The sequence below is a fragment of the Melospiza melodia genome, chromosome 28 (genome assembly GCF_035770615.1).
Source record: "Melospiza melodia melodia isolate bMelMel2 chromosome 28, bMelMel2.pri, whole genome shotgun sequence".
Classification (NCBI taxonomy): Eukaryota; Metazoa; Chordata; class Aves; order Passeriformes; family Passerellidae; genus Melospiza; species Melospiza melodia.
Genome location: NC_086221.1, coordinates 7,045,918 through 7,059,888, shown reverse-complemented (window position 1 = coordinate 7,059,888; position 13,971 = coordinate 7,045,918). Strand labels below are relative to the sequence as shown.

The 13,971-nt window shown below is 57.1% G+C and overlaps 1 protein-coding gene across 4 annotated transcripts in view; it reads left to right on the top strand.

The window, feature by feature from the left end:
* FOXP4 (forkhead box P4) overlaps positions 1-13,009 on the top strand; it is a 58,257-nt gene extending 45,248 nt beyond the window's left edge. Inside the window, exons 9-17 of one of the 4 annotated variants that reach the window (XM_063177945.1) lie at positions 2,281-2,368; positions 4,555-4,644; positions 5,877-6,078; positions 6,170-6,246; positions 6,373-6,474; positions 10,550-10,671; positions 10,782-10,848; positions 11,187-11,353; positions 11,983-13,009. In XM_063177945.1, coding sequence (XP_063034015.1) covers positions 2,281-2,368; positions 4,555-4,644; positions 5,877-6,078; positions 6,170-6,246; positions 6,373-6,474; positions 10,550-10,671; positions 10,782-10,848; positions 11,187-11,353; positions 11,983-12,127 — 1,060 coding nt within the window. In that variant the 3' untranslated portion in view covers positions 12,128-13,009. The remainder of the gene's footprint in view (positions 1-2,280; positions 2,369-4,554; positions 4,645-5,876; positions 6,079-6,169; positions 6,247-6,372; positions 6,475-10,549; positions 10,672-10,781; positions 10,849-11,186; positions 11,354-11,982) is intronic. The other 3 variants (XM_063177946.1, XM_063177947.1, XM_063177948.1) reach the window with 3 other exon arrangements.
* Positions 13,010-13,971: the final 962 nt, after the last annotated feature.

Sequence of the window (13,971 nt, the reverse complement as noted above, 5' to 3'; positions counted from 1 at the left end):
TCCCAAAGAGGATGATTCTGTCCCTGCATTCCTCCATTCCATGGAGGGGAAGATCTTGGGAATTGATCCAGGCGTCCCAAAGTGTGTACCCTGAGCTGAGTGACCTCATGGAGAAGGAGAAAACCCAGCAGGAATTGCTGCCGGTGTCGTCCCATCCTTGGAAATATCCGAGTCTGGGCTGGCTGGGAGTGGAAGGTGACCCTGCACGGGGCAAAGGTGCAATGGGATGAGCTTTATGAGCGCTTCCAAGCCAAGCCATGGGATGAGTGAATGATGTGGAGGAGGCCAGAGCCCGGCAGCAGGCGAGGGGGGCTGGCAGCCCTGCTGGGGACACGGGGGGGAGGCAGCAGATGGCAGATGGCACCGCTGACACCGCTTGTGGGCTCCGGCGCTGACTGATTAACTCTGCTGTCTGAGAGCCCTCTGCTAGCGTCAGGGTCAAACAAATTGTTTTCACGCTTCGTCAGAGGTTTACTTAATTAGTTCATTTGCAATTAGATCTCTTTGTAGCCGGGATTTTTAGCAAAGACATCAGAAGGAGCTGACGGGGCTCCTTCCCCCGCCTCCCCGGCTGTCTGCTGGCCGAGCACCGCGCTCTGCAGCAGGCAGGATTTGGGGCTTTCCACACTCACCCTCTGTCCTCTGCCACCCTCTGAGGGCTGGCTCTGGGTGGGAACATCCCTTGGACTGTGCCAAGCCTTGCCCAGGAGGATGAGGAGGTGTGAAGGCAGCCGGGGGATGAGTGAAGGATGATTCAGCCTCCTGTGTGCTCCTTCCTCTGAGTCATGGGGTGAAGCCAGATAAGGCATCTCCTCCTGCCTGGCAGGGCATGTTCCAGTGGCACGGGCCAGATGAGCAAGCTCCGGGCTGGGAGGTGGAGCTGGAGCTGGCAGGGAATGCCCAGAGCTGGGTCAGGGGGCTGGCGGAGCTGTGCTGTGCCAGGCAGGGTCCCCTCCTTGCCAACATGGGCACGAGGGAAGGGGTTCTGTCCCTCTTTGCCACCATGGGCACCAGGGCAGCCCCCCAGCAGCACTGGGGAAGGGGTTCTGTCCCCTCCGTGCCAACATGGGCATGTGCTGAGGTGTGGGACAGATGGACAGAAAATTTGCAGCTCCCAAAAGCCAAGCCCAACTGGAGCTGGAACCTGCCTTGAGTTTGGACATCTCCTGGGCATCCCCTGGGCATCCCGTGGGCATCCCCTGGGCATCCCCTGGGCATCCCCTCCATGGGCAGCTGTGCTGGGCTGGAGGGGCAGCGTGGCCTTGCAGCTGTGCTGGGTTGGGGTCAGTGGGAATTGGCTCCATTCCCAGCTGGCTTTGTTCCCCTGCAGAAGGCAGCCGTGCCCTGGCAGTGCCAGGCAGGCAGAGGGGCAGGGCTGGGGCTCTGGGGGCTTTGCTCAGGGATGGGTTTGGCAGCAGGGCCTGGCTCCCTGACGTGTCTGTGCACGCTGGGGCTGGGAGGCTCCCGCAGGCAGCAGGGTGAGACTCCTCTGTGCTCCAGAGCCAGCCTGGGAGGCTGAGGCGCCTTCTCTGGGGTGTCTCAGCTTTAATCCTGGGGAACATCTGGCACACGGCCCCTGGGACCCCCCAGCATCACCTTTTGGGGTGTTCCCAGGGTGGCATTTCCCCAGAATCCCTCTCCAAACCATCCTGCTCCTCTAGTGAGGCTCCCCGGCAAGGACAGGACCTGGCCTTGTGACATCCCCAGGGCTGGCTGTGTCCCCGGGCTGCTGCTTTGGTGGGTTTGGGGGTGAGGTGATGCCAGGCTGTCCCTGGCTCTGTCACTCTGTCACCAGGAGCCTTCCTCTCCCTGAGGAGGAGGAGGGAGGGCAGCGAGGACCAAAGGTGCTGGTGCTTCCTTCAACAAAGCACCTCACAAACACGAGGCAGGAAGGGGAGCGGCCTGGAAATGGCACCGTGTGCCCTCAGGGCTTTCCTCAGAGCGTGGAAGGCACCCTGCCATGGGAACCTGCTCCTCAGGTCCTGCTGGCACCTCCTGCCTGCTCCAGGAACCTCCACGGGGCTGCCCCTGTGCCAGAGGCTGCTCCTCAGCCCTGCCTGGGCTGGGGCTGAGCGTCCTCCAGCCCGGCTTTGTTTGGGCTGCTGCCACAGCCTGCTTTGCTCAGTCACCTCCGTGCCTCAGTTTCCCTGGTGCTCGCCCCGCTTTGGAGCATCCCTGAGCAATTTGCAGGTCAGGGCTGCTCCCAGGTGTGGCCCCAGCAGAGGGGGCCGAGCTTTGGGCATGCCCAGGCCTAAGCAAACCTCCGTGTTCTCCTCACAGACACCTCAACACAGAACATGCACTTGATGACCGGAGCACGGCCCAGTGTCGAGTCCAGATGCAAGTGGTACAGCAGCTGGAGATACAGGTGGGTGTCCCCATGGAAACAGGGACAAAAAGCCACCTCTCTGTCACCCTGTGCTCCCCTCAGGAGAGGGTGACAGGGCTGGGGACTGTAACTTGTTTTAAACACCCTTCCCAAAGAGGAATTCTGCATCCAGGTGAAATTCAAGCCCTCAAACTCGTTCCCCTCTCATCCCAAAGTGTCCCTGTGGGTAAAAGCAGATGCCACAGATGTGGAAAATGGGAGGGTTTGTCCCCATGTGGGCTGTGCCACCTCTTTGTCACCCTGTGCTCCCCTCAGGAGAGGGTGACAGGGTTGGGGACTGTAACCACCCAAGTGGGGACTTGTTTTAAACTCCCTTCCCAAACACTTTCCCTGCATCCAGGTGGAAATCAAGCCCTCAAAGTCATTCCTGTCTCATCCCAAAGTGTCCTGTGGGTAGCGGGAGATGCCACAGATGTGGAAAATGGGAGGGTTTGTCCCCTCATGGGCTGTGCCACCTCCCTGGGAGCCACGGGGCTGCATGAAAACCAGGCCACTTATTTTTTGTGGTCTTTGGAGCCCAACTTTGGGCTGCTATTTTTGGCCAGGCAGTTCTTTAAATAGTGCCTTTGCCAGCCTCTCTGAGCCCCCAGCATGCTCTGAAATAATTCTGTTAATGGAGAAGGGAGGGGAGGGAAAAAGGGGGAGGAAATGGGGAGGTTGGAAAATGGGATGGGGCAGGGGGGGCACCCCCATGGTGGGACAATGCTTGGGGTGGCAGGGGTGGCTGTGGGTGACAACACAGGGGTGACACTGGTGACAGGACAGACACAGCAGGACAAGTGCAGCACCCTTAGGACCACCCCATCCAGAATTAGGGACCTGACCGGGAAAAGGGGGGGAGAAAATGGGGGAGGTTGGAAAATGAGATGGGGCAGGGGGGGCACCCCCATGGTGGGACAATGCTTGGGGTGGCAGAGGCTCAGCATGGTGTGTGTGACAACACAGGGGACACACTGTCCTGGGACACATCAGGACAAGACCTGCAGCACCCTTGGGACCCCCCCCCCACCCAGAATTAGGGGTTGTGGGATGGGGCGTGGGGGTCACCCCCATGGTGGGACAATGCTTGGGGTGGCAGGGGCTCAGCGTGGTGTGTGTGACACCACAGGGGTCACATCACGACAAGATCTGCAGCACCCTTGGGACCCCCCCGCCCAGAATTAGGGTCCTTACAGGGTCTGTGGGATGGGGGGACACAGCCAGACCCGGGTGGCTCTGGAGGCTGTGTCCCCTCAGACCATCCCTGCCGTCCATCCCGCTCCCCACGCCTCGCCAAAGCTTGAAAGCAATTACTGGGGCTTAAAGAGGGGAGGGAAAGGAAAAGGGGAGGAGGGAAATAATAATAATAATATAAAAAAAAAAGAAGCTGAAGGGCGAGAGCAGAGCCGTGTGTGTGCAGAGAGGAACCTGCCACGGAGCCACCAATTAGAAAGTTTGGAGCGCGGAGCTCCCGCTGTGCCGGCTGCATCACGAGGGGAGAGCTGTCAGCTCTAATGAGCGCCGCGGCACAGAAAGCACCGAGCTGCTCCAAACTTGCTGCAAACTCCTGCTTTTAACCCCTTCCTCGCCCAGCTCTGCCAGGGGGCTTGGCTGGAGCGTGGGGACTCCCCCTGAGCTTGAGGGGTCCCCGTGGAAAGGGAAGGTGACGGGAGGGGAGTGGGGTGTCAGATCCCATCGGCTGCGCCGGGCTCAAAATCTCTCCTGGTGCCACAGTGAATATTTCAGCCTCTGCTCAGTGCAGGGAGTAAACAGGCAGGGAGAGCAATTACAGCGATGTGGGAAGGCTGGGGGATGGATGGACCGATGGACAGGGAGCTGCTGGGGAGGCAGAGGGGACAGGACAGTGACAGCAAGCACAGGGACAAGAGCACCCAGGGCTGCTGTGGGTGGCCCTGCTGGTGGGTGGCAGCTTGGGGGCTCTGGGAATGGCTCTGTGGATCTTTCCCCCAGTGCACACACGGAGCTGGAGTGGCCCCTGTGCCCTCCATGGTGGCTGCAGCAGCCCCCACAGGCCACAGCCCCACTGGGGCTCTCGGGAGGTGGCACCTGGGGGACACCCTGGGGCTTGCTGCATGTCCAGATCAGGTTTGGGGGCTCATGGCAGCTCCTCCATGGTGACTTTGGCACTGTGTGACCGTCCCTGTCCTGCTTCCTGCCTCCCCCAGCTGGCCAAGGAGAGCGAGCGTCTCCAAGCAATGATGGCCCATCTCCACATGAGACCTTCAGAGCCAAAGCCTTTCAGCCAGCCTGTAAGCGTGAGTCCCCTCCTGCCCTCTTTGTCCCCTCCCCGATGGCGGCTGTCCCCTCCTTGCCCTGTGCACGCTCACCTGGGTGGGCTCTGGGGGGTGGATGTGCCCTGGCCACCCTCTGGGAGATGCAGCTGCTCCACCAGTTCTGGCATGGAGTGGGTGCATCCCCATCCCATGGGTTCATCCCTGTCCCACAGGTTCATCCCCTTCCCATTAACTCATCCCCATCCCATGGGTTCATCCTCATTCCGTGGGTTCATCCTCATTCCATGGGTTCATCCCCATCCCATGGGTTAATTCCCATCCCATGAATTCATCCACATTGCATAAATTCATCCCCATCCCATGGGTTAATTCCCATCCCAGGGAGTCACCCCCATTCCACCGGTTTATCCCATCCCACTCTTGCACCCCCATCCCACAAATTCACCCCCATCCCATGAGTCAATTCCCATCCTAACAAATTCACCCCCATCCCAAAAATTCATCCCCATCCCATGGGTTAGTTCCCATCCCACAGACTCATCCCCATCCCATGAGTTAATTCCCATCCCATGGGTCCATCCCCATCTCATGGGGTCCATCCCCATCCCACAAATTCACCCCAATCCCACAGATTCATCCCAGTCCCAAATCTATAACTCATTCCCATCCCATGGGTTAATCCCCAATCTCATGGGTTCATTCCCATTCCATGGGTCCATCCCCATCCCATGGGTTAATCCCCAATCTCACGGGTTCATTCCCATCCCATGGGTCCATTCCCATCCCATGGGTCCATCCCCATCTCATGGGGTCCATCCCCATCCCACGAATTCACCCCAATCCCACAGATTCATCCCAGTCCCATGGGTTAATTCCCATCCCATGAATTCACCCCCATCCCATGGGTGCATCCCCATCCCATGGCTTAATCCCCAATCTCATGGGTTCATTCCCATCCCATGGGTTGATCCCCAATCTCATGGGTTCGTTCCCATCCCATGGCTTAATCCCCAATCTCATGGGTTCATTCCCATCCCATGGGTTGATCCCCAATCTCATGGGTTCGTTCCCATCCCATGGGTCCATCCCCATCCCCTGGGTCCATCCCCACCCCCTGGCTGCATCCCACCCTTCCCAAGCCCCCCAAGCCTCCCCTGCCATCCCCTCCCCACCTCCTCTGGCACCGCCGCCGCCGCCGCTCCCGATGCTCTCCCAGCCTTCCCAACCCCTTCCCTCCCTGCCTGTCCGTGCAGCTGAACCTGGTCTCCAGCGCCAGCCTCTCCAAGAGCACTTCTGACACGTTTCCTGACGGTTTACCTCATCCCCCCACCTCGGCCACGGCGCCCATCACCCCCCTGCGGCAGGGCCCCTCCGTCATCAGCTCTTCCACTTTACACAACGTGGGGCCCATCCGCAGGAGGAACTCGGACAAGTTCTGCACCCCAATCTCTTCAGGTGAGCTCGGGGCTGGGGCTCAGCGCCCCCCTGAGGGGCTCAGAGGGTTCCTTCACTGCAGCCCTCCCCTCTGTTTGTTGTGTCTTTGCAGAGCTTGCACAGAACCACGAGTTTTACAAAAACGCCGACGTCCGGCCGCCCTTCACGTACGCCTCGCTCATCCGGCAGGTGAGAGCCCCAGGGACCAGCTCTGCACCCCAAAACCCTCCCTCATCCCCCTCCCCACCTGCTGAACCCCTTGGGGTGGTGTCCAACCCCACAAGTGACAGCCTTGTCCCCTCTCTGGCTGCCCAGGCCATCCTGGAGACCCCCGACAGGCAGCTAACGTTGAATGAAATCTATAACTGGTTCACGCGGATGTTCGCCTACTTCCGGAGGAACACGGCCACCTGGAAGGTGAGAGCAGCTCTGCCTGGCACCCTGGGCTCTCCCTGACCCAGCTTGGGCTCACCCCATTAACCCCAGGCTCACCCCATTTCCCCCAGGCTCACCCCAGCCCAGCTCAGGCTCACTCCATCCTATCCTGGCTCACCCAATCCCACCTTGGGCTCACCCCAGCTCACCTAGACCTCACCCCAGCCCACCCTGGGCTCATTTCAACCCACCCCAGGCTCTCCTCACCCCAGCCTGGGCTCACCCCATTAACCCCAGGCTCACCCCATTTTCCCCAGGCTCACCCCAACCCATTCTGAGCTCACCCCATCCCAGCTCAGGCTCACTCCATCCTATCCTGGCTCACCCCAACCCACCCAAACCTCACCTCAACCCACCCTGGACTCACCTCATCCCACCCCAGGCTCATCCCAACCCACCCTGGGCTCACCCCATTCTCCCCTAAGCCTCACCCCATTCCCCCCATGCCTCACCCCGTCCCACCCAGGCCTGGCTGCTGCAGGAGATGCTCCTGTGCTAAAGGACCACTTCATTGCCCAGCTCTAAAATGCTGTAAGAAATTATTTTAGGACCAAATCCTACTTTTTTTGCCCCCCAAAACGCCTCGCTGGGCTGTGGGGATGCATCATCCCTGCACTGGGATACAGCAAAAGGCTGTGTGGTGAAATCCAGGGATTTTCTGTGGAGAGCAAGGGCAGAGGCAGGAGAGGAGGAGAGACTGGAAATAGCAAATGAGGTTAATGATAACCTGGGGGCAGGTGACACTGCTGGTTTGGGGAGTGAATTCTCCCCAAAATTGGAGTGAATTTTGGGGTGAATTCACTGCTGGAGTGAATTTTGGAGCAGCACACGAGTGCTGGGGCTGCTCCCTCTTTGTTTTTTGTAGAAATTAAAGCTGAGAAAAGCCATCTGAGAGGAGCAGGGGGGTGTGGAAGGAGCAGTTCTGTGATTCTGTGATTCATTTCTTGCCTCAACCAAGAGGGGAGATTTATTTATTTATTGTTTCCTGCTGCCCATATTTACTGAGAGGCAGCTTCAGCTCCCTCCTGCTCAGGGCAGCAAGGAGTGAAGTGGCAGAGGGAAACCTGTTAGTTCAAATAAAAATAATTAAAATCAGCAAGGTGCAAGTGAGATGGAGCTTTTGGAGAGGCTTGGGGAGGAGGAATCCATTCTCCAGGAGCTCAGGGCCCCCGTGTGTCGCTGCTGCAGAGCCAGGCTTTGCTTCTGTGGGAAGCTTTTGGGTGGAAATCAGGCATTTGGGCAAAGCCCTGGAATGGGGACAGGGTGGCAGCAATGGGGCAGAGCCCTCTGTGGCATCACTGTCCCCAGAGCCTCAGTTTCCCCCTCTGCAATGAGGTGAAATTGCCTTTTTTCTGTCATTTTGTTGCTGAAAGGAATAAATATTTTGGGGTTTTTTTGCATTTTCCACATAACCCGTGTTAACAGGGGCAGAGGTGGAGAAGGGCATCCCTCAGTTTTCTGCTTCTCTTTTTTTTTATTCTTTATTTTTTCCTGTTCTAGCCCCAAAAAGGGATTAAAAAGAGCTTGAGGTGGGGGAAGGACAATTCCCTTCACAACTTCCAGTGCCCAAGGCCAGGCTTCTTCTGGAAAGGGATACACAGGGAAAAATAACATATTTCCTCTTCTTGAAAACCACTTTTCTGGGGTTTTTCCCTCCTTTCCTGCAGCTCCCCCCTGGGATGGGACAGGAGTGCTGGAACCAAGGTGGGGAAGCCACGGGGAGACCCCAGCAGGGCCCAGGGAGTGGGTGGAGGGTGCAGAGCAAACATCATTAGAGGAGAGAGATGAGAAGCAAACAGAGCAGCTGGGCTGGCTCTGAGCAAACACTGCCTGGAAGCACAAAACCACCTCAGGCTGAGGCGGGGGACACGTCCCCTCTGTCCCCAAAGCAGGGGCTGGCCTGGGACCTCCTCTGTGACCAGGGAGCAGCACAGGGATGGGGCATGCCAGGCACCAGGGATGCAGCATCACATTTTATTTTATTTTATTTTATTTTATTTTATTTTATTTTATTTTATTTTATTTTATTTTATTTTATTTTATTTTATTTTATTTTATTTTATTTTATTTTATTTTATATTTTATTTTATATTTTATTTTATTTATTTTATATTTTATTTACTTTATTTTACTTTATTTCATTTTTTTATTTTATTTTAGTTATTTTATTTTATTTTATTTTAGTTATTTTACTGTATTTCATTTATTTAATTTATTTTCTATTTTATTTTACTTTATTTTATTGTATTAATTTTCTTTAATTTATTTTTTTATTTTATTTCATTTCATTTTATTTCATTTTATTTCATTTTATATTTTATTTTATTTTATATCCCCCCCCGAGCCTTCCCAGGCCCATCCTCACTGTGCCTCAGAGCAGGGGATGTCACCAGGGCAAAAAGGGGACACAGGACAGGGGGGTTCTGGCTTTGCCACACCCCTGGCTGCAGTTTGCTGGAGTTTGGCAAATCCAGGGATTTGTTTGGACAAAAGGAAGGAGGGAGTGTGGGCAGGACCCAGCCTGGCAGGGAGGGACATCCTGTGTGTGCTCCCAGGGACAGTGACAGTGACAGTGACAGGACAGTCCTGGGGTGAGGACAGAGTGGGGGACGAGGGCTTGTCCTGCACCCTGAGGTCCCTCTTGGAATTCCAGGGATGTCCCTGTGGGCGATGGCAGTGCAGAGATTGGGGCTGAGGGGTGCCAGAGCCCTGTGCCAGGGCATGGCTCAGATGGAGCATGTCCCTCTGGTGACAGTGACACAAGGCTGGGACACAGGGCCTGGCTTCAGCCACACCAAGTGTCCCCTGAGGAGCTGAATCAGGGGTGACCCAGGGGGTTCCCCCAAAATCCCATCAGGCAGCCCTGGCTGGGCCTGGAGCTCCCTCCCCAGGGACCCTGGGAGATGCTCACAAAGTGTCCCCAAAGGGTCAGAGGAGCCTGTCCTGCTGCTTGTCACCGTGTCACCCTGGCACCACGGATGGAGGGATGGATGGATGGATCCATGGATGGATGGATGGATGGAGGATGATGGATTGGTGGACAATGGATGGATGGATCTGTGGATGGATCCATGGATGGATCCATGAAGGGATGGACGGACAAATGGATGACAAGGGACGATCCCAGCTTTGTTTTCTCCTCAAATTCCAATCCAAAGGGGCGATGCTGGTGCCATTGCTGAGTTCTGGGCACTCTGGCACTCCAAGGCACGGGGGGTGCTCAGTCCTTGTGTCTCCTTTTGCCTTGTTGTGCTGGCCAGGCTCCTTTGTTTATACAGCCCCCGTTCGACCTTTTAAATTGCTGTTAATGTTTTAGCGTAACGAATTAGTCTCTCATCACGAATCAGGACTCGAAATAAAAAAAAAAAAAGGAGAGAAAAAAAAAACCCTCCGAGGCCAACTTCCTGAAATTGGGGTCATTCTCATTTGCAAGGCAGAGAATCTGAGAACCTTAATGCAAGGAAATTTATTCAAAGGCAGAGCCCCGGCGTGATTAGGCCCTTTGTAATTATAGCTCGGAGAGATTCCACTCCAGCCTCCTGCCTCCCTCATGGATTAGCAAGTGAGTCGGAAAAATACACAGGATTTAATTAGAGGCAAATTAAAATTGGTAATGAAATAGGGGCAGTAGCAAATGGCAGGGAGTTGGAAGGGGAAAAGGGAGCTGGTATCTCTCGGGGCTGCGCTGTCTGCCTACGTGTGTGTCTCTTTATTTTACATTTAGAAATGTAAAGATGGTCGATGTAAAGAAGAAAGGGAGGGAAAGGACCAAAACGACAGGGGAGGGGTTGGGGTGGGGGGGAAAGAAAAAGGAAAGGAAAGAGGAGCTGGCTTTGCTGAGCATCGCCAGAGCTGCAGTGGAGCCGCTGTCCCTTGTCCCACCCTGTCCCCACCTTCCTCAGCATCCTCCAAGCCAGGTCGTGACCACTCGGTGCCAATGGGGTCAGGGAGCACCCAGCGGGGTTTTGGGGGGCAGGACACCCCCAGGAGGTGTGGGGCTGGGCAGGGGGGAGGCTGGCAAGGCTGCGGCACCGAGGCCGTGCCCGTGTGCCCGCAGAACGCCGTGCGCCACAACCTGAGCCTGCACAAGTGCTTCGTGCGCGTGGAGAACGTCAAGGGCGCCGTGTGGACCGTGGACGAGCACGAGTACCAAAAGAGAAGGCCACCAAAGATGACAGGGTGGGTGCTCCTTCCCCCGTGGGACACAGCCCCAGAGCTGCCACCAGCCCCGTGCCCAGGCTGGGAACGCTCAGCCCTGCATCCCTCTGTTTTCTCTCTGTTTCCTGCAGGAGTCCCACCTTAGTCAAAAATATGATTTCAGGACTCGGTTATGGAGCACTTAATGCAAGTTACCAGGTAAGGACCCAGCCCTGGCCCTGACAGGGACATGGGGACACTCTCAACCCTCCACAGTCCTGTTCTCCACTGGGGCTTTGCATCTCATCAGGAAATGAGGGTCAAGGGATTGGGTTCAAGTTGAAAGAGGGAAATTTAGGTTTGATACATGGAAGAGATCATTCCCTGTGAGGGTGGGCAGGCCCTGGCACCGACTCCATCCCTGGGAGTCTGCAAAGCCAGGCTGGAACAACCTGGGACAGTGGAAGGTGTCCCTGCCCACAACAGGGGGTGGGATGAGATGTGATTTAAGGCCCTTCCAACCCAAATCCCACATCCCTCCATGCTCCCTGTCGCAGGCTGCACTGGCAGAGAGCAGCTTCCCCCTGCTCAACAGCCCCACCATGATCAACACCAGCTCGGCCAGTGCCATGCTGCACGTGGGCCACGACGACGTCAGCAGCACCGTGGAGCAGGTCAACAGCAACGGCAGCAACAGCCCCCGCCTGTCCCCGCAGCAGTACAGGTCAGCCTGGCCCTGCCCGGGCACGGGGGTGCCCAGGGAGGCTGGCACGTGGGGCACGGGCAGCCCCCGGCACCAGGGTGAGGGGTTTGGGCTCCCATCCCCACAGGGTGAGGGGGTTTGGGCTCCCGTCCCCAAGGCAAGGGTGTTCTGGACCAAAAAACTCAGGGAGTTTTGGGTTATGAGATCGAGTCCCTGAGGGTGAAGGTTCCCTCTTCCCAAAGCCACCAGGAGCTGCTTGTGGGCGGCTCTCAGGGCCAAGGGGGTTTTGGCTTCTGCTCGCAGGGTGAGGGAGGTTCTGGACCAAAAACTTTGGGGAGTTTGGAGTGGTAGGACACAATCCCTGAGGCTGAAGGCTCCCCACAGTCACCAGGAGCTGCTGGTGGGCTCTCATCCCCAGGTGAAGGGGTTCTGGAACGAAAACCTTGGGGAGTTTTGGGTTATGAGATCAGCTCCCTGAGGCTGAAGGCTCCCCTTCCCCAAAACCACCAGGGGCTGCTTGTGGGCACCTCTCAGAGCAAATGGGATTTTGGCTCCCTCTCCAAGGGTGAGGGGGTTCTGGACCAGAAAATTTGGGGAGTTTTGGGTGGTGGCACCCACTCCCCGAGGCTGAAGGCTCCCCCTCCCCACAGCCACCCCGTGCACGTGAAGGAGGAGCCAGCTGAGGCCGAGGAGGACAGCAGACCCGTGTCACTGATGGCCACCACCAACCAGAATGTGACGATCGCCGACGACAGGGACCTGGAGGAGGAGCTGCCGGTGGAGGACTTGTCCTAAGGACTCCTTCCTCCTCCCCCAGCCCGGGGCAGACCCTTCCCACCCTCCTGGACGGAGACCACGCCACGCTCCCACCTCCCCAAGGTGACCTTGGCGCTCTCCTGGTTCTTTCGAGGCACTTCCACAAAGCAAAAGGGTTTTCCTTGGGACGATGACAATGACAATGGCACCGACCTGTTGCTGCTGGCGTGTCCCTCACGCTGCCACTGCCTGGGGACGGACTGGCCCCACCACGACATGGAAGCAAAACCCCAAGAGCTGGACTTTTCCTGCCCTCCTCCCTTGGTTAGTGACTGGTGGACGAGGATGGTGGGTTGGTTGTTCCTGTCCAAAGCGGTCCCTCCTTCCTTCCTTCCTGCAGGGAAGGCACCTCTGTCCCCTGAGCCCTGGGGAGCCATGGCAGGGCCCTGCTGTCACCTCTGTGTCCCCCAGTGGGCTTTGCACTACGGAGGGATCGTGGACCCTGCCCACGTGCTGCCTCCACCCAGCTTTGGGGGAAGAAACAGCAGAAACGGGGCTGAGTCCTGTGCAGGGTGTGGGGGTTGGCACGGAGCTGGGATGGACACCAAGCCGCGTGGTGCTGGGACCGTGTCCCCTTGTCACCTCTGCGGGGCAAGCAGAGCAGCCTCGAGGCTTGGCCACCCTCCCTGAGCCCCAGCTGGAGGGGGGCTGCTGGCCACAGCAGTGCTGACCACCCCAATAGTGCTGACCAGCAGTGCTGACCATTCCCAGCAGTACTGACCATTCCCATCACTGCTGACCATTCCCAGCAGCACTGACCATCAGTGCTGACCATTCCCACCACTGCTGACCACCCTGTCAGTGCTGACCATCAGTGCTGACCATCCCCAGCAGCACTGACCATCCCCAGCAGCACTGACCATCCCCAGGAGCACTGACCATCCCCACTGACCATCAGTGCTGACCATCAGTGCTGACCAGCAGTGCTGACCATCAGTGCTGACCATCACTGCTGACCATCACTGCTGACCATCCCCAGCAGTGCTGGCAGCAAGGTCACAGCTCCCTTTGTCCTGCTGGCCATCAGCCACAGTGCTGCCACCTCCCAGCCAGCAGGGTTGGCCACTGCTCCCACGTCACTCCAGGCACTCCCAGTGCCCCCCATCGCACCCCCAAAGCTGGGCCAGGGCAGCAAAGGGGCACCATCCCCACAGCTGAGCACCTGCAGGGGACCTGGGGGTCATCAAAGCTGGCCCTGGAGGATCCCTGTGGTGGCCAAGTCCTGCTGCTGCTGCTGGTGGGGTGTGGGGGGAGGAAATTCTGCTTTTCATCTTTTCTTTTCCTCATCCTTTTGTTTGCGTCCAGATGGGAAGATACCAAAAGATTTCTTAGAGACAGAAGGTCCGTAGTTCAGGTGAACAGATGGTATTCATGCCAAAAAAAAAAACCAACAAAAAACATGAAAAAGTATTAATAATAACGAGAACAACACAACCAAACACCCCTCTTCTCCCTGCTCTTTCTTTCTGGGGTGGTGATGTGGGCACCCAGTGCCAGGGAGGCAGTGTGGCATTTCCAGTGTCCCGTGGTGGCTTTGGGGAGCATCACCTTCCCTCAGGAGCATCCCCTTCCTTGGAATCCTCTCCTTCCCCTGGAATCCTCCCCTTCCCTGGCACAGCCGGGCTGGCTCTGGCTGTCCTGGCACCCAGCAGGATCTGCTGTGATGGATCTGGAGCTGCTCTGGGTTTTTTTGGCCATCTCTGGGCCCTCCAAAGTGACCCCGAGGTCTCCTCCGTCCCTCTCTGTCCCGTTTTCCTGGGATGTGACATTCCCGGCGGTTGTGTCACCGTTGGCATCACAGGAGCTGTGTTTGGGGCTGGAAG